At 31.9% G+C, this 26,781-nt stretch overlaps 1 protein-coding gene across 3 annotated transcripts in view; it reads right to left on the bottom strand.

Annotated features, from left to right (window-relative positions):
• The window catches only part of tn (tripartite motif containing protein thin), a 70,026-nt gene that overhangs the window by 13,637 nt on the left and 29,608 nt on the right, over positions 1-26,781 (bottom strand). For 2 of the 3 annotated variants that reach the window (XM_068776959.1, XM_068776961.1), the window contains exon 4: positions 259-425. In XM_068776959.1, the coding sequence (XP_068633060.1) occupies positions 259-393 (135 nt within the window). In that variant the 5' untranslated portion in view covers positions 394-425. Of the gene's footprint in view, positions 1-258; positions 426-8,544; positions 8,687-26,781 lie in introns of those variants that run through there. The other variant, XM_068776960.1, reaches the window with a different exon arrangement.

The following is a 26,781-nucleotide window of genomic DNA, read 5'->3' as shown; positions in this document are numbered from 1 at the left end:
TATTTAAAAAAAGTATTAAAAATTACTTTCTTTCGCGAAGTTTAGTTACATTTAATTATAAGAATTTATTATCCTACAGCTGGAATGTTGATTAGATGTCTTTTTGCAAAGCCTTCAGAAATAATTGACCGTGATATGAGGAACTCATAAATGTCCAGTGTACTCAATTGTAAAGTTGAATATTATGTCGTCATTTACAAGAGATTGGTAAAGAGAAAAGAAATGCTAGAAGGAATAAAGAAGATATTGTTAACGTACCTGCCGCCTCACGTAATCAACCAAGCCGTCCATGCACGGCTCCATACAGAAACTGTGCTGACATGGTAGCAGCTTTGGGTTTCTGAACCGATCCAAGCAAACACAGCACGTCAACAGCGATTCGAACTGCTCCATGTTTTCTAACCCTAATCTTTGTTCCTAGGTATCTGGAAAGAAGTATTATCATTCGTTAAAATATTTTTAGGGAGATCACAGAGAAAATGTCGAAATACACGGTGGGTGATTTAAAATCAAAGTCAGAACAAGACTGGAAAGCACTATACAAGTAGAAAGATAATATAATATTACTACTATTGGTAAGAATTATAAAGACACTGTAACCTAATATATTAAGTTTCACCAATAATGCTCAAAAAGGTGATAGCTAGTATAAAAAATTAACGAAATCTATTTATGATTAACTATATTCATATTCATGCGAAGTCAAGAAATAAATGAGATTTTTATATTAAAAATATTAAATTATGATATAAATAATAATATAATAAGAAATATATGAAATTCTTATACGTTTGTAAAAAATATATTTCGAAGCATCATTTTTATATTGATTAATATATTAATATGTTTAATTAGTATAGATATAGATTATATAAGAATTATACTGTAGTATAATTTCAGATGTTTTTAAAAACATTAACATTAAGTTTCTCAATGCAGTGCGCGGTAGAGGATTGAGATTTGGGATCACAGTTCCCAGGTTCAATTACCGGAATACCATCTTGTATAATTTATACTTTGTGCATTAATTATATATATAATTGCCACTAGTTAAACAAAAGTTTCCAGAGGATGGGAAGCAGAGTTCCCTTCGTACCATAATACCACATTGCAATCGCTAACTCGCCTACCTAACGTGGCGATTATGGTAAACACCCCCATAGATATCTTTGAGGATTATGCATTGAAGTATACCTCTATGACTTGTGATAGATTTTCTCACATGTTATCGGAGTCGTGTTGGCTTCGCGTATTCATTGAAATATATTATTGTAGAAAGTATTTACCCTAACAGGAATCCCCAACTGTGCGTTCTATTAATATATCTATATGGATGATTATTTTTTCTATCCGTCCACTCGCCTTAAAAGACGGTGATGACTTAGAAAACTTTTGTTCACCGATAAAGTGGATAAACAGTGACCATGAAGCCGCAGTTTCATTTGCTGTTCATCAGGTCCAAACCAAGCCTGATACCGATAGCCGAAGCAGTATATACCGCTGAAGTCCGACACAGATGATGATGATGAGAGACTTTTAAAAAAAAGATTACGTTACGTTATCGTACGTATTACGTTTATCAGTGGTGATGGATGGGATTAAGGAGTGATATTTGTAAATCGTATTTGTTTTTGAGTAAAAATAATTTGATTGAAATTTAATAATAATACATTTTACGTCACACCACGACACTGGATTTGATTTTATAGGTCAATTGTTTTCGTTTATTACATTTCTTTTATATCACACTTCTATTTTTGTACAAATACTTCACTCTCGATTATTGTTAAAGTAATTTTTTGCAATTTGATTTTAAAAACACGTGGATGTAAATACGGCACGGTTGAGAGATTCTCCATTTGGTTCGAACTGTGAAATTCAGCAGAAGTTCGACTATTTTTATAAATAGAAACACCGTCTGCGTTTTCACACGGCTCCCGAAACACCGGGACTTAGTCGCCAGCGATATCGAACCCTATTTCCTTGTGATACGGTATGTTTTCTTTAAGCAATGTACAGGATAATATTTTAAGAATATTTATGAGATTGGAGCGATATGATAATTGCCTTTACCTTCCTGTTAATACGTTTTGTGGTAGTTTATTGTTACCATTACCTCTTTTAACATTCTTGTATCAATTATTCAAGTTAAATATAATGTAAACGTGTACAATTAAAATACATTTTTTACATTAAGAAAGATTTTTTTTATTTGGTACGTACGAACATATATATATATATATATATATATATTTAAACTCATGGAAAAGGTAAAAATAACACGAAAACGTATAAAAAACAAATGCTACACAATATCATATACCTTCTCTATTGTATATAGCGCTTTTAAAAAAAAAGTTTCAGCTTTCACTATTTTCTTATCGTGAACATACTCTACGTTTCGTAACCGGCATTTTATTTGGCGCGTCAAAAACTAAAACGATATTTTTGTCTCTGTTCGGTTTTTATATGTCCTCCATCGCTATTATGAAGCCGTTAGAGCACTAAGAGATAACCATTTCGCTCTACAAAGAAATCAGCTGATCTTTGCCGCTGGACTTACTAGAACGTTCTATGGAACAGACAATCCATCGCTAGCCGAATGATTGACGATCATTTTCTGCTTCCACCAAGACAAGACGTGATGTATATTGACAAATTGTTTATTGTCAAATATTTTATACAAAACGTTAAGATTCTATTTATGGAAAATACTGTGAAAGCTGAACAAATATTATTTATTGCTTATATTTGATATATACTAAGTACTGCCTAACTAATTGTCTATGATTGGAGAAATTTCGATTATTTTTTATGTGGCTAATATAAGCTGCAAGTACGGCATGTAACCCAGAAGAGAGCCTAAGTAATACACGTAGTAACCCATTGTCCTTTGTTCAGTAGAGTAAGAAATGATCAAGAAACAAAAATAATTATACAGATAATAAAGTCATTCCAAACAAATAAGTATTTTAATGTAAACTGTAACATATACATTATATACGAGGTGTGATTAAAAAATATGGTGAAAGAATTTATGTTCTACGAACTACTATATTTGAATAAATACGTTCAATGGTATGATTGAGAGTCTGTAGAAAATTTGAACAAGTTGAGATGATCAAATTTATAATACTATTGTTACAGCTCATGCTTTTATTATAATTTTTTTTATAGTTATACCAATTATAATCGGAGATTTTGGTAATTGATTAGTTTCTTTAATATTAGGAGCTCCTGATAGAGCTTTCCCCCGAATAAATAATATAAGATTTTGACTTTTACCCCCTTCTTTAACTTTATTAATTTCTAGAAGAATTGATGAAAATGGGGCAGGATGAACAGTTTATCCCCCTCTTTCTTCTAATATTGCTCATAGAGGCAGATCAGTTTATCTAGCTATTTTTATTTTAACTTCTATAGGTAGAAGAGTGAAGGTATATAATATATATCATATATAATATATCGTTTTATTTGTCGCGCATCATGGATTTCAAAGAAGGCGTAAACATAAGGTTTTTTTTTGTTGCAAAAAAGTGCTAAAGAAGTTTGTTAAATATTAAAGTTAATTTATGTTGATAATGTCGTGACTTTAAAGACTGTTTACAAGTGAAATGACCGAATCAAAAGCGGAAATCAGTTGGTTAAGTATGAGCAAAGGTTGGGGTGTCTTTCGACCTAAAAAACCAACGAAAGTGCGATCGATGTTTGCTCCAATGTTATCGACTGTAAACACCAAATATTACAAGGGAAAAAACAGATCCGCAAAATGTGCTAAAGGCTTCCTTATCCATAACGACAATGCACCGTTCCACATAGTCACTGATTAGGAAGTTTTTGGCAAAAAAATACGACAGTCTGCCCACAATCGCTTTACACCCCGGGTTTAGCTTGCGATTTCTAGAGCGTCTAAAAATTAAAAATGAGCTATGAGAAAATCATTTTGACCCTAAAAGAGCTTCAACAATGAAAATGAAGAGCTTTCCAACAGAATCATGACAGAAGTGCTTTCAGTAATGGAATCAACATTGGAATAAGTGAATCGCTAACCAAAGTAAAGACTTTAAAGGTGATTCATTTAAATTTCATCATCAATCATTTCAAATTGGACACCGTATTTTTGTAATATATCTCGATTACACTATATATTATATGTCTAGGATAATTAATATATATGTAACAGTTGAACTAGGTTCTGTAACCTAGTTGTGATATCAATTAGTTCGATAAAAGAGTGTGTATATAGCAATATCTCTGACCACCAACATCAATGGAAAAAGTATAAAAAGAAATGTAACTTGAATCGGAAAGTACTACTTTTGGCTGTATAATATCTTTTGAAGAACCTACCTCATAATGAAAAAATAAACACGGACAAAGAAAACACTGAATTCAGCTTTCAACCTGGTTTATTGGAGATCTATGAGGAAAGTCTTTGTCCAGTGGTGGACGTTGTATAATTGAATTTATTACGATGGTTATGATATGATCTTAGATTGGGTTATATTATTTTTTTATCTTTTTTATGGCACTCATTATTAAGGGTTATTTTTTCCCCTATCTTTTTATTTGAAAATTTTCATGTCTTTTTTATTTTCGCACTCTATATCCATTCATCTTAAGTTATTTCATTCTTCTTTCCTTCCCCATTCACAGTCTTTCGTCTCCTAATTCCTCAGTTTTAAAATTCATTTATTTTTTTCTTTTATTTTACAAAATTTTGTTTTACAGTTTTTATTTTGTTAACCATTTATTTTTTATTTGGTTTAACAATTTTTCTCAAGTCTTATTTCGTTTTATTATATCTTTTTCAATTTTTTACACAGTTTCAGGAATGTAGGGTCTCGTATCTTCAAAAACTACAAACTTCAAATGTAACGACAGAGTATTTCCAGCTGTACAACCGCCGCGGTATGTTTTCGCGGGAGTTTTCAAGGCAACATTTTCGTCGGCGCGGGTAATTTTAATTTAATGACGTACCAGCACTGTTTATCTCCCGGAGAGCGTCAGGTTTATTTTGAACAATGTCCGCGTACTTGTTTCGTTGTACTTCTGCGTATTTGGCTGGTGTCGTATAAAAATTTATTATTAAAAAGTGTTAGAATATTTATAAAAAAACATTTCCGAATTAAATGTATTTCAGTATATATACATGTCAGTATATATATATATATATATATATATATATATATATATATATATATATATATATATATGGTAAAATTGATTCAAACCAATTACTTCAGTAAATAAATAAACATGTTGATTGGATATAGGAACACTAGTTGTAAAAGGGAGAATGTAGACCATATTTTTCAGTAAAAGACTTTATAGTTTTTATACCCATTACAAATCATTCTGTATAAATTGAGCGCTCTGAAATATTTTACATAAATTTATTTTTTTCCTATTGAAAATCGACAGGCCATTTACTTCTGGCGGACACAAGACATGTAGGGATAGTAAACGATAATTAATTTAAGCAAATAGTAATCCGAATTTTTAAAACGCTTTTTACAATATATTATCATTGCGTAATTTATGTATGATGTACCATACGTAAGAAATATTTCTGTCTGTGGTGTGACGTCAAAAAAAATCTTTATTTAGTTTAAGGAAAGAAAACTTTGAATTTCTCAAAAGATGATATCTAGATGAAGGAAAATATTAAGAACACTCACACTCATTCACTAAAACTTTATCTGCCATAATCCGTTGTAGTTTTGAGAGGCGCTAAGGTCAACAGAAAATCAGCCTATAGTAACTAAACGATTTGCAAGGCATGAGATGGATTCTGAAGTTTTTTATATCCAACATAGGCGAAGCATTTGACTTCTGTTTCGTCTGAAAGAAACAATGACGAGGTCTACAATGCTACATGCTTGTTTAGAAGAAACCTATTCACTCTTGTCTTGAAGACTAAGTTATAATTATCTGGAAACAAAGACGGTGGTAGGATGTTCCACTCCTTGGCTATTCACACTGTAAAAATATTAGCAAATCACTTAGTGCGAGTAGGAGTTCCAACCCAGTATGGATGTTATTATTCCGATAGAAGAAAGGAGATTGGGGAATTATTTTGTGTAATTCCGCTGTAATGTTTTTTAGCAAAAGTGGACTTGAAAAAAAATGTATGACATTATGTCACATGAATGTATTTTCTTATCCTTTATAGGCATCGTCATAGCAGTCTGAAAACTGATTGTAATTGTTTTAATTTGCTTTCATGGTTTCTTTATTATTAATTTAGGTGGCAGCAAGTACGCGGTGGGGGCTGTATCAGCAGTCGACATTTTGAAAGCTCGATAGTGTTTTGCGATGTTACGCATTTGAGGTAACTTTCTAAGTAAAAAGTGTAGGTCATTTCTCTTAACAAGAAGTGGTTGTGTTAACATAGAAATGTCGTACGACTGCCAAGAACCAAAAAAAATATATAAACATTTGAAGACAGTACACATGTCTCAGTAAATAAATAAGAATTATTACTTTTAATATAAATTATAGTAAATTTAAATTCATCTAAACACGCTAGATGTAAGCCTTTTCAAATCGATTCTGTCGGAAATGTATGGAAAAGTCCTTCGCTTAGTAGAGGGCTTCCAACATCTGTCTTAGTTTAAAACCTGGAGTATGTTGGCAACATTACAAAACTTAACTAAACTAAAACAGAAAAATTATTATTTGTGTTCAAAAGCACGAGTAATAATTGTGTTAATTTTTTTTAATTTCTAAACGCTATTTATAAAAAAGATAATGCAAAAAAATCCATAATCAAGGCTTTATGAAGATTTGCAGAACTAAATATTGATAATAACATTTTAGTAACTGGGCAACATTCTTTTTCATATAAATAACATTTTTCTAACTTCCGAAAGAAACGAATCCTCTTCTTTGTGACAGTATATATTAGATAATATTACAGCTAAATATCACCTAGCGTTCTGTTAGTTAAATGAGAATAATAACTTGTTTTATAAGTAAGTCCAATAACGCCGTACAATGTTTTGTTTTAAAAATTCTGTGGAATCCTGTCTCAATATATATCTCAGTGATATGTTTATGATTTTTTAATCTGTGGTATGCCGCACAATATTTTCTTTTAAAATTCTGTCTTGTACCAAAAATTTCAATTATTTGTTTTTGAAATCCTATCCTTTACCGCAGTATAATATACGGAATTCCGTTATATAAGATTTTTATATTGATTAAAATGAGTGGATTTTGGTTAATATAATCATTTGCTAGGTCATATTATATTGTAAATAAAACGTTGTTAAGTGTCATTTAAGAGACCAGCTGTTTAGTTTCCGAAAGGCTCATAACACATTGTTATAAATATACGTTTTTATGTCTTATGTTCATAGATATAAAGTGTAATTTTAAAAATGAATTAAATTCATCTTCAGTACTGTATTTAGTTTAACAATAATCCTATAGAATTTAAAGGAAAATATTTGTTTTGATTGTAAACAAATAATTTAAATTTTTTATTTAATTTGTTATTGATATCTTGGACGAGGCCTATGCGTTTCAGTCGACGTCAACTGGCTAAAACTAATGGAACAATGCAGTAGAGCTGAAATCTAAAAGCTGAACTATTATAATTTGACACGAAGATAAGTTAAATAAGGATTTTAAATCCTATCACTCGAACATCTTGTATGTACTTTAAATAAATAAAATAATAGCAGTAATAATTACATTTTGAATACATTTATGATGTATACGGAAAGTCGTGCGAGCAGTGGTAGCTCACTGGTAGAGTATTGAGACTTGCTATCGAAGCTCGCGGGTTCTATTCCCCGGATGCAATATAATACAATTTAGATTTTATATATTAATTATAACACGTTATATATACTACATAATAGTAAAGTAGTTATAAAAAAACAACAAAAATTTAGAAACTAAAATATTTAATCTGTAGATTTACATGCATGCATTATTAGTGATTTATTTCATAGTTTCAACAATAACAATGTTAGATTAAAATGACACGCAAAACTTAATAATGATCAATCATAAAACTAAAGTATGTTAATTTAAATTTGAATTTGGAAATCGCAACTAAGATTTGATAAGTTGCCAGCTTTAAAAATTGATATTCGATTTCATGTAATTACAATAGCATACTCAATAATAAAGTATGTCTAAAATGTAAACATTATTTAAAAGTTTCCATATACAGAACAATGTTAGTTTATTTTTTTAATTTAGTCAAAACAATGTCGTGTGTCAAATTGTCTTGTCATGTTGGTTTTGATAATTCCATATATAGCTAGACAATCGTTTAAGATTTTAAATTAATATTTACCTATCAAAATAATATTTTTTTAGTCTTGATCAACAAAGAGTATTTTTAAGCAGTTTTACTGAGAAGAGCCGGCGAGAAATTCATAAAAACTAAGGTAAGAAAAATAACTTAAAAACACACAAAAATGTTATTAATAAAAACTGTTCCACGTTTAAATTTATATCAAATACGCAGTTGTTAGAAAGTGAGAGTATTTTATGGCAATGAATTCAGAACAAAAGCATACTTACAGAACAACATGAGAACAATGTAAAAAAATCCAATTAACACAAGCGAAAACAAAGCTATATCTCAGGGTATTATTCACTGGCTATTTACTTGACATAGTGGTAGAGTTCAGACTAGTTGGTTATCACAGGGCGGTGTGCGCGCTTTCGACTGCGCTTCTATACTAGCAGCAATTCGACACCGGGAACGATGTATATTTTTAGAGCAACCGTTCGGCCTGTGGCGATTTATTTCTCTACCGTCACATTTACTTTTGGACTTCGAAAGGTCATTGGACACGTTCGCAATGCATTCGTTTAGATGTAACACAAACTACTATACATCACAATGTCGCAGAAAGCTCTACATCATCAACTTTTCATATCCACTTATGATCATCATAAATGATCAATAATATACGTCATAAAAAGAATATAGAGTCGAACGTCATCTCTATTTATTATCTTAAACCCACGTGTATACCTCTATCGCCAATTGACAGTAACCTTATAATTTTTTTTACACATTTCTACTTTTTAAAATATATCTTTAATACTAATTCTTTATTTTATAATATATATTTAAGACATTCCAAGTGCCGCCAATATGCTTGGCTGTATTTCAGTTGAAAGTTTCTATTAAATTTTAAAATTTAGATATAATTATATAATCTGTACAGAATTATTGGCTATACGTGTAAAAGAATAAAATGGGTGAATGTGTATCTCATTTGTGTTCTATATATGGTTTCCAAAAATATTTTAATAAATAACAAATCAAATAATAAAAAAACAAAAATTATTGCTAATCATCTATCTGTACAGAGTATATACTGACAGGGGTAATAGGTTTGTCGCATTCTAGTATAAATATTTTATATTTCATAGTGATTATTTTATAAAAGGTGATCGTAAATAAGTTTAAAAGCTTTTCACTGGCAAATAAACTTTATATTCACTCGTTAAAAAGCTTAACACCCATAACTAACATGTATACTATGCCTTTGTATATATAATGAGGGAATATATATAAATTTAATAGATACCAGTAACAGATTGAGATCCTATAAGTTAAATGTACGAGGGTTCCTACACAACCTTCATCTGTGAAGATCCCATAATAACCCCTAAAGGGGTATTTTCTTACTAACTCGTATAATACATGTGATAGTAGAACAAGTTACTCTCAGGCTTTATGACTGATTAAAATTTTATTCATAAATATTTCTAAGTCTTATAGAATATTTATAAACATTTCGCGGAGTTAAATTACAATTCAGGCATGTATTCGTTCTTATTTCGTAGCAAGGATAGTGATATATGAAAAGAGTATTTATTTATAATTTAGCAAACAAAATCTATAATTCTTTGTGATTGCTTATGAAGAGCTTATATATATATATATATATATGTGTATATATATGTATATATGTATGTATATTCACAGGACCTTAACACAACGACAGCAACCACATCACTGATGGCGTATGAATCCAAATCGGCGTTCGAATTTCAATTCCAACGCGCAATAATGCTTTAACATAAAATCATGTGTGGTGGAAGATGAACCTTGTATTAGAGGGACCGGAAAGTTATGTTGCTTTCCTAAGTTAAATTCACAAGGTTATATTTTTAACAAGTTTTTATTTGTAGTCAACAATATATTCATCTTTGTTATATATACCTTTTGCATTCTAGTATCAAAATTTTCAATGCAGGTGCGGTAAAAGTCAATCTGTTTTACAATAAAATATGTCGACAGAAACGACATTACTTTCCTGTCCATCTAATATTTAAACATATTTAGTATCGAATAATATGTAATAATAAATTGCAAATACATTTTTGTCTGGCCAAATAATTTCATAATAGAATTTTGTCTTCTTAAAATTGTTCATTGCCAGACCGAAAAAATTCAGGTCGGAATTTCCAGCAGTGAATTCAGTGCAAGGACGTTGGCAACACATATATATCTATTGTGACGAAAATCGTAAAATATACAAGTGATCGAAATAAGACGTAACGTGTAAAAACATGATGTTATTGAATTGGTTGAATTCCGGCAGAAATATTTTTAAAATAAGCTATTTTCAGCAAGAAATTCGACTGCAAATGAATTACTAGAAACACGTTTCAGTGAATAAACATGCGTAGTATTTCTATTGAAAAATCAGAAACAACATTTTGATATAACAATGGCTTTTGCTTACATTTCTAAGAATAAAACAAGAACGCGATGTCCTTTTCTAAATGCCAATGACTTTGTTTAAATATCAGGTCGGTGCGGATGCAAAAATAAATGAATCGGTATGCAGTTCTTTGATCTGTTGCGAGACATTTCGGCTTTTATACGACAAAGAAAAATGATCGTTGGCAGAAATCTTTTTCGTAGTTCCTTCCGTGCGTTTTACAATTTGACCTGTATACGAATCCCTTTCTTATATATATATATATATATATATATATATATATATATATATATATATATATATATATATATATATATATTCTCACAGCTTTGTCTAAATTTTCAGTCCATTTTGAATGTTCCTCCTAATTATATATATTATTATATTACTTTACCGTTGTCTCCAATATTGTACGGGCTTACTCTAATAGTGACAATATGACATATAATTTTATTTTCTTTAGAATTATTAAAAGTTGCGTTGTAGGAATTATGTTCTGATGTCTGTTTTTTTTTTAATTATTTTTCTATTTACGATCTGCCAGAAAGCTTTAATTAAATTTGAGGATCAGGCTGTTTAAAGATGAACCACTTCCGATGATGTCACATCTAATATAACGATAAAGGTTCAGTTCAGATTAAACCTAATATTGATATTTTTAAATCGAATACACCTGCGTGTTTTTTCATCAAAGACATTAGCAAGAAGCTGTTATTACTCGTACAAGCAGTACAATGTAAAAAAAGAAACGTCGGTTACAAAGCTACAATTAAATTTAACAATTATTTAAAAGATTTCATTTTTTGTTCTTTCTTTATCCTAACTTAATTGTGCAATCGTAGAGCTACAATTACTTTCTCATAGAGAGTACTGATTATTCTTCGCCGTAAGGTTAGATCACAAATATATTTCTTATATAATCTGAATACAACCTAAGATGCGTAGGGCAAGCCTAATGTAGCTATTGTATTTGGGCCTGAAACGTATTTGGGAGAAGAGCAGTTGAATTGCTAAAGAAGGTGCGTTTGCTGCGAAGATGGAGTCTCAGAGGGAGAGGTGATCTTCTTACCCAGTGAAGTAGCACCTAGTAATGTGGGATTGCATCGCACTGTGAGGATGCTATTATTTTAAAAATGAATTATTTTTGACGGTAGATTGACAGAAGAGCAGATTTGTTAGTATATGTTCTCTTAGTCTTTCTGGCTAGGAAGTTTGATCTTTGATCTAAAGAGAGTCATTAATCCATGTCCTTTTCTAGAAAGGAGAGAAACAGATTTTCCTTTCTATATGCCTTCGTATAACAATGAAGTAGAAACATCGTTGGTAGTTTAATAGTAGGAAGCGCAAAATGACCTAGACCTCCCCCCCCCCCTCCCACATACCCAACGGAGAATGTATCGCACCAAAATAGTGAGTGCAATACATTCCCCGTGTGGTTGCCATAAACAAAAAATGTATCGTACCTTATATATCAACAGTTCAGAATCAAATTTCAATCTAATAAAATATATTAATTTGTTCATTTTTACCAAAGTTATACATCTAAAAGTTTTAGACCTATTTTCAATGGCTTTGTTTGAAGTAGTCACTATGAAATATGTCTCATTAGTTTATTTATACTATTGGAGTGCGATAGATCAATAACTTCTAGAGGTAAAAAGTCTACAGGGATAGATAGTAAACCAATAATTAATTTTATTACCTAGTAATTCGAATTTTAAAAACATTTATATTCGTACATACACCATTATAAGATTTTATATATCACATGTATACAATAATGTATTTCTTGTTCAAAAATATCTAAAATGTAGAAGAAAGAATCCTAAAATTTTTAAGGTTCTGTTTTTGTGGACCACTCGTTTTTCTATCATTAATGAGACGGAGGCTTTGATTTCACTAAGTTTTTGAGTATAGTTTAATTTATTTTTCTTCTTTAGTCCGTCATAATATCTGGCATTCCATCTTCTTCCTTCGTTCACATTTTCTTTTATTCTCATTGCTATTATTTACATACTTTATATATCTCGTATGCCAAAGGTTTTCCAGACACACTACAATGCAACTACTTTAAGAAGATTGAGTGATGAGTTTTAGTTTGTATATACTGTATTTTTCGTTCGGAAAACAAATCTTTACAATGTTTTTTCTCGCAAATTGTTGTCTATAATCTGCTATATATCCAGATTAAAATGAAAAGTATTTTGAACGAGAAGAGATATTCAATAAAATATAGGTTGAGTTATTTCCGGACATATTTGTCCTAAGGCAAAAGGGCAGCCTGGGTAGATCTAGGCTAAAGCAAACGAAGGGATTCGCATCGCCTTCTACTCTTAGACACATTATATACAATACATTTCCTTTTTCTTGAATCCCAAGATTTAATATTGGTTCTTTGTGATTAAACGTCTTTAAATTTGCGACCGCGTGCTTTGTTACGTTGAGAGTCGGACACTTGTTGGGATTATATGTAGTCATTGGAGTTGCGTCCATTGTGCCATTTGTGCCAAATTTGGCAGAGTTGTCTCTTTGTGTTTCGATCGTTTGTCGTTTGCTTACTTCTTTGTTCATTTTCCGTGTATTAATATTAAAAAATTATGACGTGTTCTTTCATTTGAAATGTTCAAATCTACCTATATAAGCTGTTACTTTAGACTTAGATGCTTCTAGAATAATCCGCTGAATGTCTTCACATGACTCCTTTGCTACACATGTAGCGATAAGACCGTATGCTATGATCTCAGTCTCGTTGCGAGATTGAAATGAAATGAGGACATCCACGGAAGAACCACAATCACCAAAGCAGTTTCAAGAATTGTTTGTCTGAAGTGGGGAGTGGTCGGAGCACATCGCTTGTGAAAACCTTTGGGCCGAAAATTTCTTGAATGGCGACCACAAGCCAGTAGACGTGGTGCAGGTAGACCCACCACTACATGGGCCGACGGCATAGTTAAGATCACAGGAAGATCACTGGATGCAGGCAGTGCAGGACCTGTCATCGTGGAGATCTTTCAGGAAGGCCCATGCCTTGTAGAAGATTTTTTTGTAACGTTTATTATTGGCTTGTAAAAATTTTGCTACATTCTATGTTCTACTAACAAAGCAAACACACGATTCATTAACCAGAAGACCTAAAATCTTTACCGACCATTTAAAACGAGTTTATAACTTTACAAATGCCTTGTTATAGTTTTTATCGAATATACGCTCTGAAAATAATAAAATGTACTTTATGATTGTCGGAGTCGGTACGGCGTCGTAAAATGCAGAGGCTCCATGCAGTTTTATGTCCTGGCCAATGCGGTCCCAGGATTTACGTCTTGGATAGAATCAACCTTCGTAAGTAAACGTTATGTTCGACTTGCGCGGTCGGATGGCAATGATTATTTTGCATCGATGAATTCGCTATTCGACGAATTTTTTTTTCTCGATTTATACTTACAACTAATAATCGGAACAAAATTCCTCATTTTTATGTATTTATTTATTTACTTTTTTGGCAGATAAATAGTAACAAAATGCAGTAAGAAAGTACAAACTTAGAAGCTTAGAAATATAAAATTAGTGACAGTTATTACCTTATAACTATCTCACTAAGAACATATAATGATTTATAGTCAAACAATGAAAAAAAATAAAAACATTACTAAACAGGGATCAAAGACTATGGTTTATATATTTTTATTATGGTTTAAATTGCATTGTACGTACTCAAAATTTAGAACGAAATTTCTATTCATTTTTTATATGTTATATTTCAAAAAGAACATAGTTAAAATAACATATATACAACTGCGACATCACTTCGTGGCACCAATATGTGCGACAAGTTGAGCTTTGGTTAAAATATTAGATCATAGGTCGCAAAACATTTTGAATTTGACCTGTACCAATGCCAAAGTCCGAATTTGTTGATACTTCGTTGAAGGTTTTTAAAATCACTGTTTAAGCATTTCAAATACTTTGAGATCATTAAACTAGTTATAAATAGTAGCAAAATAATGACGTCATTATCTAAGCTATGTAAATAATTTTATAGGGTGAACAATAAAGATTGCTTAAATTAAAGTAAAAAAAATCTACTATCACAATCCAGTGTATATATAGTAAGAAAAATTGTAATAAAACATACAATGAAAATTTTCACGTGTGAAATCCATAAAATAAATCGCTGAAAAGTATTATTAGTTGCCTTCAATATGTGAAAATCAACAACATAACGATGTAATGGTTATGCAATATTTATAAGAGTTCCATTTTTAAATTTTAAAATATTATTCTTTAACCAAACTGGCCAGTTATAAAATTTGACATTTTATATATAAGTGTAAATTGAATATGTTAATACTTAATTTTAATTTTTCGGCAAAAGAGTTCGTAATTTCGTACTTGTAGCTACAGGGAAACCAGCATATGATTAAAAACCGGAAAGATATGTTTTGGTTTATGACCTGATTTGATCTCTAAAAGAAAAGAAAAAGAAACAATTTAACCAATTTTATAAATTAATATGATAAGAGATTGGGACGATTTAAATAAATAAAAAGATGTCAATAATAATAAGTAATATTAATGTAAACAAAGTGAAAATTTACAGGAGCTTGTGTGTTTTATTTTCACTATTAATCTTACGCCGGTTTATTTGGCGGAAAACTCGATGTGAGCCTTTATTAAAACACAGAAAATGTCGTCAGCTTGCGACACTTTCATAATATTATTTTGTGATTTAACGTTCCTATTTTAATTTAAAACCTTTAGACTACCTTTTCCATAGAAAAGTCCTGTGTACCCACAGTGGGGACATATGAAGTGTGATCAAAACTCCTGATGAATTAATTTTATGCCAGGCACTACTATATTTACTATATTCTGATTCATTGAGATCTGCAGCGAATTGAGATACACAGTATGTGAGAACAGAACATACAGTATGTGTCATTTATATAGAAATAGTGTATTACGTATTAGATACCAGATCGGAATTGAGGAGATCCAAAAAAGAGCCAAGAGCACCGATATAGATACAAGACCTGCGCGTTTCAAGTGGCAGACGGGGCACATCTCTCGTGCAGCTGTTGGCCTTAGAGACTTAAAGTTCTCAAGTTACAACCACCAGCCGATAGATGCGACGTAGGTATGCCTCCCCAGATAGGTCGACCGACGACATAGTTAAGATCTGGGGAACACGCTAGATGCGGGCAATGCAAGACTGGTCATCGCAGTGATCTTTTGAGGAGGCCTGTGCCTGGCAGTGTGCTAGAAAGGAGAAGAAGAAGATAACAGTTAAAGTATTTTCTTCCAATGATCTATACAAATCCTTTTTAATCTCGATATTTAAACAACTGCCTACCTTTATTTCTGCACTGATCTGGTAGAAAATGCTTAAAGGACATTAAGTTTGACTTTAATATATATATATATATATATATATATATATATATATATATATATATATATATATGTATATAAAAATACATATATATAAGTATGTATGTATGTATATACAGTTTAATAGTGGTAGTACCAGTGATAGAGTACTAAGACGATCGAGATTCTTGGATACATTTATTGACAGTTCCGATTTTGTGCATTAATTATGTTGGATTTACAACTCTCAAACAGCCTCCAAAAAACTGGCAACTGTATTTTCTCCGTAACGTAATACCACACTACGATCGCCAAACCGCCGATTGGCGATTACGGTATATACCCCTAAGATATCTTGGGTGCACGCCTATGCCCAGCAGTGAGCATCTATGGGCTCAAACGACAAAGACATTATCGTTTTTCTGTTTCAAGGTATAGTAGGTAATTTATTTCTAATAACATATTTATATGATTCTCTATCAATAGCCGTCGATGTTTGAAATAAACACATTAAGTTAAAAGACATTTTATTCTTTTAGATGTTATAATATAATTTATTCATAGTGTGTTTAAAAGCTTTTCCATTTAAAATATTGAAGGTTCTATTTACTTACGAGTGTATGTATGATCTGGAGGCTATTATTAAAAACCATTTTTCTCATATAAAGCTTTTTACCTACAAAAGTTTACTCTTAAACATAAAGGTGAGGGTACACTTGAGTGCGTCCAGGCATTAGAAGCTTCGGGCGGATTAAAACGCCCTTTACGGAACCACTCGGGTATAATTAATTGTATGTCACTGCGTCATTTCTCGCTCGCTACTTCGCACTTAATTACATGGCAAATACCACAGGAATGTTTCGGTTTCAGAACGCATAAGGGTGGCTACACACTGTTAAACGTGTTTCTGTTAAAATCACACAAATGTGATTGTACTATATGTTAAAACTATTGCTTTTATATTGAAGTTCATATATTATAAATAAATTAATATTAAATAGAAGCGATAAGTCATTTTAGAAAGAAGAAGGTTGAGTTTTATTCCACAGAAGTGTGTATATTCAATTCCTGCCTTCCTTCAAGTCCTGCCAACCTAGGAAAAAAAATTGCCTGCCTTCCTAATGCCCGCGAGTTTTAAATGACAATGTCACCTAACTTTTTAATCACGGTAGTATAGCATTGATAGCTTTCACAGGAATAAAATCCTTGTTTTTATTCAATCTGTGACGTAACATTGAAAAAAAAGTCATGAGTTTTGTCCAAAGAAAAGGCTCCAATTTTAATGGTGAATAAAATTTTCCACCCAAATACCTTTGTCTATACCTTATGTAGTTGTCAAGATTCGAACCTGATTTCTCATTAAACTTTAGCCAACCATTGCTTACAAGACGTTTCGGAAGACTTCGCTAACCGCTTTCAACCAATCACTGGATGTTTTTTGACTGAAATAACGATGATTGTTTACAAAAATAGATATATTTTTTAATTTAAATGCCAGTGTGAACACGTCTTTATCTTAATATTAACATATTATACGAAAGCTTAATGCGTACTCGCTATATGCTTATAGCAAAACGGGATCACGTTAATATGTATTTTTCTGAGTGCGGAGCGAAATGAAGGGTTGTTAGATATAAGAAACTGTAATCACGCGTAACTGGTAATGTTTTAATGAGTATGCAAATTGTCAATATAATTTTAGAAATTGCTATATTAGTGTGCAAGGTAATTAATAAAAGAAATCAAGTTATACTGTTATTTTATATTATTTAATTCTTTCGAAGAATTCAACGAAGTCAACTGTCAACTGTGTAACTTGTTAAAAAAATAATTTTCAACAAAATTGGACAGACAAGAAATTAGATTTAAGAAAAATCTTTATAAGAGCACTTATTCGAAATCGATTCTTAAATACCGCCAAATGCTTAACGAGCTCTGCAGGTAATTAACGCCGTGGAGTGATTAACAGAATATTTAACGTAATCTGAATGAGGATAAAAGTCCGGATTTTTTAACAGGCTATAAAAACTGCTACAAGCTATATGCTAATTTTTAAAAAATAACGCGTTTGTCTAATACTAGTCTCGGGATTTACATATTAAGTATAAACTTGGCAATAACTTTAAAAGAGTACAGACTGCTCGTATAAAAAGTTAAAATTAATTGGTTTTTAGAATAGAATGTATCAACCATTGTTTAATCTTTCCTAGTCATTTAGAGTGTAAAGGAAAAACCTTTCAAGTTTTTATTGTTGTCTGGAACTTTTGTACTCGCTTTTTGCTATTTGCATTATTTTAATTTATGTTTATAAACCTTGTTAATAAAAACAGCATGATATACACATAATTAACATATAAGTACAATCAAAGTGAGTAAACTGCTCGGTGTGATCATGGCTTGCATTGAAGTATTTTAATATATATAATATATATATGTATATATATATATGTATATATATATATATATATTATAGTATAGAGTGATATTATTTTTGGGTTAAGATATATTATATATTAATAATAGCTAAAGTGAAAATAAAAAGTTTACATCTAACAAATTTCATGCTAGTAAAACATTTGGGCCTTTCAGGGACTTCACTTTGCTAATGTCTTAAATCCCTGATTTAAGACATTAGCACAGATTCTTAGTTTACCAAAACGTACCTTGGCACTGGCCATCGTTTATTATTGCGATATAACACCACTACTCCGTTGTTGTGATCAAAGGGGATATTGTTTTTTTCTCTTAACGGCCACCATGTTTGATTGCCACTCGTATATTCCCTCGTCTTGGGTACACAGAGACAATTTTAGCATTAATAACATTTCCACGTTCTTTTTTACTTGCTCACTCTTCTTATAAATACACATCTATACACATCATACAATAATATATACATCTTAAAGACCAAAACATATCAAGATAAGCATGTATTAAACCTTCAGTATTAATTAATGCTAGTAATTGATACGCTCCATTATTAAAGTAGCATCATATATTACGCTTATATATGTCGGTGAAACCGCGTTGTAGAGTCATATGATTATTAAAATTGGATTATATAAATGTTATTACTGAGTGTGTGCGAATATAAGTTGCTTTTAGTTGGTTTTTTTTTCGACTATAGGCAAAGTATTTAACCTATCCTGATGTTTAGTGTGAAGCCTACAATCCAAGTTATACAAAGACTATGTTGTTCTATTGTTACTTTTTGTTAGGCAGGCTACCAAAGATATCACGCGTCGGCTCCAAGTCTTCGTTACCAATTGTCTTCGACGTATTCTCGGCATACTAGGTAATTTATTTGTAATAAGATATTTATAGGATTCTCTATTAATAACCGTCGATGTTTGAAATAAAAACATTAAGCTAAAAGTCATTTCATACTTTGAGATTTTACAATATAATTTATTCAAAGTGTGTTAAAAAGCTTTTCCATTTAGAATATTAAAGGTTCTATTTACTTACGGGTGTAAGTATGGTCTGGAGATTAATATTAAAAACCATTTTTCTCATATTAAGCTTTTTACCTACAAAAGTTTACTCTAAAAGTGGAACTGGAAAGGCCACACGCTCCGAAGGGACCCTGATCAGATACCGAGGCAAGCCCTAAAATGGAATTCTCAAGGAAAGTGAAGACGTGGTCGCCCAAAGCAAACCTGGCGGCGGACGATCACTGCAGAAGTAAAGGCAGTTGGAATGACGTGGAGCGAAGTAAAGCGCGAGGATCAAGACCGCTCGGGATGGCGACGTACTGTGAACGCCCTATGCCCCATATTGGAGATATAGGAAAAAATGAATGAACGAATGATTTATAATAGGGATGTGTTCAGAATATAGAATGATAACTTTTGAACGTGTACTATATAAAGATTAAAAATAATGGTGTTAAAAATTAAGTTGTTAATTAGCGACGTATTGTGAACGCCCTCTGCCCTATTGGTGACATAGGAATAAATGATGATGTTGTTCTGTTCCTTGGCTGCTCGCACTGTAAAATTATTATCAAAATACTTTGCAAGTTTTGAATAGATTACGTGTACAGATGTAGTGCATCCGTGCGTCTTGTTGTCTGATGCAAGAAAAGCGATGGGAGAATTATTTGATATATCTCCGACGCTAAATAATCATTGATGGTACTCGTAAAAGTAATAGCAGTCGCTTAAATCGGTAGTATGTATGGAGATAATTACACTGTTAGTCAAATTTAAGTTTATATGTGTGACTCCTTTATTTTTTAATACTCGTTCTCATTCCTACCTTACTGTTGAAACAGGGTCTAAATTAACAAATATGTTTTTCATAATTCTGTTTTATTATACACACTCTCTCTCTCTTATGCTTCATAATCTCTATCTTCCTTTTTTCATCCTTTACATTTTCCCTTATTCTCACAGCATTCATTCAAGCAGTCACCAATCCTTCACTACATTTCTTGTTTTTTTTATTTATAATTTAATTTCCAAATACTCTCATTTTTATTTTTATATATTATCTTTCAATAATTTATATTTAATATTATTTTATGAAATACTACATATTTTTTCAAAATACTCTTTCCGTCTGCTTTGTTTGAGACAGGGACGGTAGAATTGGTGTAAATTTTTTTTAACTTTTTAATTTTATTGCTTTTCTGCTTTTTTCGTTCCGAAATACATCTCTCTTTTTCTCACATCCTTCACAAAATTTTTCACGTTATGGTCTTCCTTCATATGTAGCTTTTCTTGTCTACATTCCTAATTACGTTGGTACAATACAATAACTTTGCCAAACACAGGCACTAATCGGTGTAACATAACTCCTGAAGAAGCCCCGTGGAGGAATGAAACACGTGTTGAGTGGTTTAGCGGTGGCGGTTGTGTAATTCGCATTGTTTGTCGCATACACATTTATCAGCGGGCTGGCGGGCGGTGCACTTTGTTGGACGACTACCACTGCATGTGCGGAAGTGGCTAAATATTGGTCCTTTTCTTACTCAGGATGAAACAGTTACAAGGTAACGCCTGATTCCATTAAATAACTTTATTATTTTTTAATTTTGAATATTATCTATTATTAGAATATTATAAGGAGATTGATGTAATCATTAAAATTATATTTGTAATACCGGCAATATTTAACATCGCTCATGTACTAAAAACACAACTGAAGCTAATTTATTCAATTTAACCATTACCTTTCAAACCTTTTACTTGATAAAAACGTAAATTAGAGAAGATCAACAAAAATACCCGGAATTGATCTTCAAAGGAAGGTTTTATTAACTAAATCCACTAGAGAGATGTACCTTCTAATTTTTATGGATTACCCGAGATTTCGGACGAAAATTTTAATATTTAATATATCTCTATTATTCTTTTTTATATCTTAATTTACATAAAAATATTATATATTTGAAATCACGTTTTATATTTTTAACTTTATATTATATACAGGGTGATTGTCTGTAACATTTATTTGTCAATTAATGCAATGACTTATGCAAAACAAGCGGTTTTAAAACACGCAGCTTCGTAAATAAAATTAATAATTGTTTACTGTCTGTCCATGCAAGCTTTGTAATGCCAAAAAGTATTAGTCATATTCCTGTATTAAAAATTAATGTATTATTGCATAGTCATCACTTTATATAGAACATTTAGACCTGGACGCGATTGAAATCTTCGCAGATTTTATTTGAGAGATTTTATAGATTCTATAGGGGAGCCCAATTTGATTGTTGCTTCTATCAAATTGAGAACTTCCTATATTCTTCTGTTGACGTACCGGAGTGATACCTATATATATCTATAATAGGAATAAATAAAATAAAGTATGAAATGTAATGACATAGAATGCGACAAATATGCGGAGGATAAAAAAAATATTGCGGACATATTTTCCCTGAGTACCTAAAAAAGAGGAATGTAATAGAGGTCCCCGTTTAAAAGGGGCCAAAAAGAGAATAAAAAAACAGGAGTTAACAAATATATGTACCCAATTCAGTCGTAGTGTTACTAGTATTGTCATTGCTCAGAAACAAGTTTACAGAAGATCGATAGCAGCAACTTCTGCGTATCATAATACAACATTGAAATCGTCAACCCACCTTGAAAGCCTGGTGATTATGGTATATCTCCCATAGATATATTTGCAGAAGGACTATACCTTGCATTGGTCTTCTATGGAATGAAACGACGGCAACGATAAACATTAATAAAGAGTTTTCTATCCTGACTATAAAGTGAAACACTGTTGTGTGCAATAAGAAGAATGATTGTTCCATATGGAACACTTTTATTGTTAGAAATACACCACACATACACCTGTGGTTTCTCATGAAGTGTTCCCACAGTCGCGCGGCATATAGCACGTAGCAACGTTTTAAGAGCAGAGTCCCGTTACTATAAGTGTCTCGCACTTTAAGTTTTACTCGATGTATGTCTCCTTTTAACGAGACAATTATTCTAACTTAGCTTAAAGTGTATCTCCAGTTAGGAATTATAGGAAATTAGGCGTATGTTTCTAGCTTCAACTGTCAGAGCAATTGTATGTTTTTAATGGTATTTATGGAACAGTGAATGGCAATTTAATTTACAATAAATAATGTCTTTAATTATAACACAATTTTTGCTTATTTACATAAGCTTTTGTTTTGTTTTATTTATTTATTTCACATTAGTGTTTGGCTTTCCTTTCTATTCCTTTAATTTCTTACCCAACATATTTTCACCTTTATTTCTATTAATTACGTCCACTATTATCACTCTGCAACATTTGAGAACCGCAGGCCTGTCTTCGTCACTGTTTATCAGTGAATCGATACTGTCGTCACTAATCTAAGGAGTGTTTTAAACTTTCGGAATAAATAATTGTAATAAATTTTATCTAAAAATTAGTTTATAAACATTTAAGAATAAAATATTCAGTTTACCTAAATAAAAGCTAAAAAATGTAGATACGTGTAATAACAACTCTATGAGAATACCTATAACAATATTACTAAATAATCTTTAGTGGAATGGCCACTTAAAACAATCTCATCTTAAGCAGTGGAATTTCATTTTGTAATGGAGTAATGCTGTGTTATACTCTACGTGTACTAGGTATAAGACTAATAACAGTAAAAGTACACGATTATGTGCCCTAATGTACCGAGCAATTTCTATTTTGGCAACATCGTCTGGGACCCGAAACAAAATTGGATTTAACGGCTAAATGAAAATAAAGTCGCGTTTTTTTTTCGTGTTAAACTGAATTAGATTTTTGAAATTAGAACTCGCACAACTTTCGAAATCATAATTTAAAATAATCGTCTCCTATAAATATATCAATCAAAATTGGCAATTGCAGTGTCGCTGCTGCCAATCATCTGAAAACATATTTGTTAACACCGGAAATCTTATATAATTAATGCACAAAGTGTAAACTGTATAAGATTGTATTTCGAGAATCAAATCCGTGACCAACGATTGCAATTCTCAGATATTGGCTTTGAAAAAGGGTTGTACATTCACATATTTAAATCTTTTACACTTGTAACCAATCATCCTGTATATTATACGAAGCACCTGTATTTAATAAACAATAAAATACTGTATTTAATAAATGATATGTGAAGCAAATTTTTTTAATACTTTTTGTTATACTGTTGTGTGGGGATCATAATGAAAATGATTATTAATACCACACTGCGATCTTTTGGTTGCCTACCAAACGTCTCTATTATGATATAGATAGAATTGATATCTTTAGGGGGATGTTCCCCTACCATAAGCGGGGCCTTCGTAGTCCCGGTTTTTTAGGGTGGGGACCCTAATCTCCCACTAGCTTCAGCGACTGAGGCGGACGCTAGATCGAAGTTATCTTGAAGTACCTCTATTGACTCAATATATACAGTGTTGCTCTAGAGTTATATGCTATATTAACGTCCATAAGTAGAACAGCGAAAGCAGTGGAGCTGAATACGGGCAAGAAAAGACAGATGAGTTTCCCACTGAAGTTTCGAGTCTTAAGTTATGACTAAAAATAACTTTGGCATTGACAACAATTGGCATTGTCAATTTAATACATTTAGTATTCTTTTTCCATTTAATACAATGTTACGAGTATAAGCAATAATCCAAAAAAGTATTTTTACTATTTATTCAAATTAATTATTGTTTACTAAATGTCCTGTGTACATTGTACTGTCAGTAGTAAAAAGCCTATCGCAGTCCGTTAAAAACATAAATTAATGTACCATATTCCAGGTTGCTATATAAGTTTTTTTTTTTTAAAGTGATATGTATGCATAAATTTAAAGCCTATGCACCCATATCCGATCATTCTGTATAGATAAAATTGTTTGTACATTAGATACGAAAAATAAATCTTCTGATTAAAATAAAATTAAACTTAAATTTCAAAACACTTCACGTGATAAGGCTCGGTAACGTGACGTATAATTTACGTTGAAGTGTATCTTAACGTTAACGGTATGCGGGTAATATCATCAAGACGCAGTTACGTCACAGGGAGGTTTTAATTAGATTTATCGTCGTTTAAATTCCACGTAATGTATATTACAGAGAAACTAAAGAAAATTGTAGGGTTTATATGGAGTCATAATTTTTCTGACATAAATCTAAAATATGCTATTACAAATTTATGATCTCTGTTAATTAGCAGCTGTTTGAAAGTACTTTTCAACTTAAAATTTGAGATAGAATCGAAATGCAAAAAAAAATTTTAGTATCAATTATTAATTTCAAATCGTTCCATATCAATACTACAAAAACTGAATGAGTTCTTCTGTTTCTTTCTGTCTTTGTTTTGTCATTTTCATTTCTCTTTCTCTCTCTCTATCTCTGTTCGCATATTTTATCTTCCTATGTTTCACCCAAATATGTTTTACACGAAAGAGGTCTTACTTTTAACAAATAAATCTCAGATGCTTTGTAACTATTTTGGATTTCACAATGCTAGGGCGTGTTATTTGAGGTACGCTTTCAGTGACCTTTGGACCAGGCACCATAGAAAGTCCGCCTGGGGATTTAAAAGCTTATCGTCGTCGATTCAACCCAAAGACGCCATTTTCAATCCATAGGCCTCTCCCAAAGATCTATGGTTCTCAAGAGATCTATAGTTGGATATAACACAATCGCCACGCATGGCAGGCAGGTTTGCGATCGCAGAATGGCATTATGGTACGCAGAGGACGCTGCTGCCCATCCTCTAGAAACTTGTCTTTGTGCAGTGGCAATCCTATTTAATTAATGCACAAACTTTGAATTATATAAGATTGTATACCGTGAATCGAACTTGCAACATACGATCGCAAATCTTAGTCCTTATCGCTAGGCTATCACTGCTTTCGGATATAAAGTAGTACATAGTCATGCCGAGGCTTCGTAAGGTTCCTTCGAGCTGAGGCCACGGTAAAAGCCTTCCATGCTTTACCTCCTCAAACCGAAGAATCAGTATAAACCGACAGGTACCAGTTACCAGTTGTTACAAATAAAACTGTTTTACCGTGTTCTTTAGTGTCTCTATTATGTAACAAAGGATACTGTAATGCGAATTCATAGGACTCATAGGAGGAATGAGAGTAACATAAAAGTCACTTTTTACTTATTATATATTATATATGTATATAATAAGTATGAAGTTATAAAAATTGTACAAGAATGTAATTAGATAGACAGATAGGAGGTATACAAACAAAGACAACTATTAAATTGTACTGTGACATGAAAGAAAACCTACTGCGATGTGTTAGGAGCGAAGAAGAAGCAATAAAGATGGCATAAAGAAGAAGAACAGTAAGCCGAAGGAATCTGAGATATTGTGAGTGAAATGGAGAAATGTTTTATTGAGATTGTAACGGAAAAAATTATTGAATTTGAAAAGAACCTTGTCCCTCCCAAGATAGTGGACGATTATATGCATGCTCGCACACACACATACATATATATATATATATATATATATATATAAACACCGTTTGACTCGATGTGGTTAATCCCCCATTAGGTGTACGGAGGACATCGATAAGGTCGCGAGGAGTCACATAATGTGAACTGCGCAAGAGCACATCAGTGGCAAGCTTTAGGGGGAAGGGGATGAGGGCTAGGTCTTACAGTGGACGTCTAAAGGTTTATATTATGATAATGATGAAGTGTTCAAACTAAGCGAGGCATATATCCTAAGCAACCAGTTCTTGCAATATACTGTTTGTAAATAATATACTCAAGAAAAGGACCAATATTTAGCCACTTCCGCACATGCAGTGGTAGTCGTGCAACAAAGTTCACCGCCCGCCAGCTCGTTGGTAAGTGTGCATGCGGCAAACAATGCGAATTACACAACTACCACCGTTAAATCACTCAACACGTATTTCACCCCTCCACGGGGCATCTTCAGGGGTTATGTTACACCGATTAGTGCAAAACCCAGAGGCTCTGTGGCTCTTTCTTACTTAGGATGGACTTCCGCAAAATAACGCCTGATTCCATTAATTAATAATAGAATTATTGTAATATATATATAGTCTGTAATATATAAAAAAAATTAAAAATACCGTAACGCTATTTACGATAAAATCTGCTAAAATCTCTTGGTCTATTGTTAGTCGTAAAAGCTCGACCTAGCCCATATATTATTCAAACGTTCACGCACCTGTAGAAAATGGTGAAATAGCGGGGTTACTTAGCTGTATCATGTGCGCATTTTTACGGTGCCCCAT

The sequence above is a fragment of the Battus philenor genome, unplaced genomic scaffold (assembly GCF_028537555.1).
Source record: "Battus philenor isolate CCGP_79_NKW_IND1 unplaced genomic scaffold, ilBatPhil1.0.hap1 SCAF_13, whole genome shotgun sequence".
NCBI classification, from domain to species: domain Eukaryota; kingdom Metazoa; phylum Arthropoda; class Insecta; order Lepidoptera; family Papilionidae; genus Battus; species Battus philenor.
Note: the sequence above shows the minus strand (reverse complement) of the source record. Positions and strands in the feature narration are given on the sequence as shown.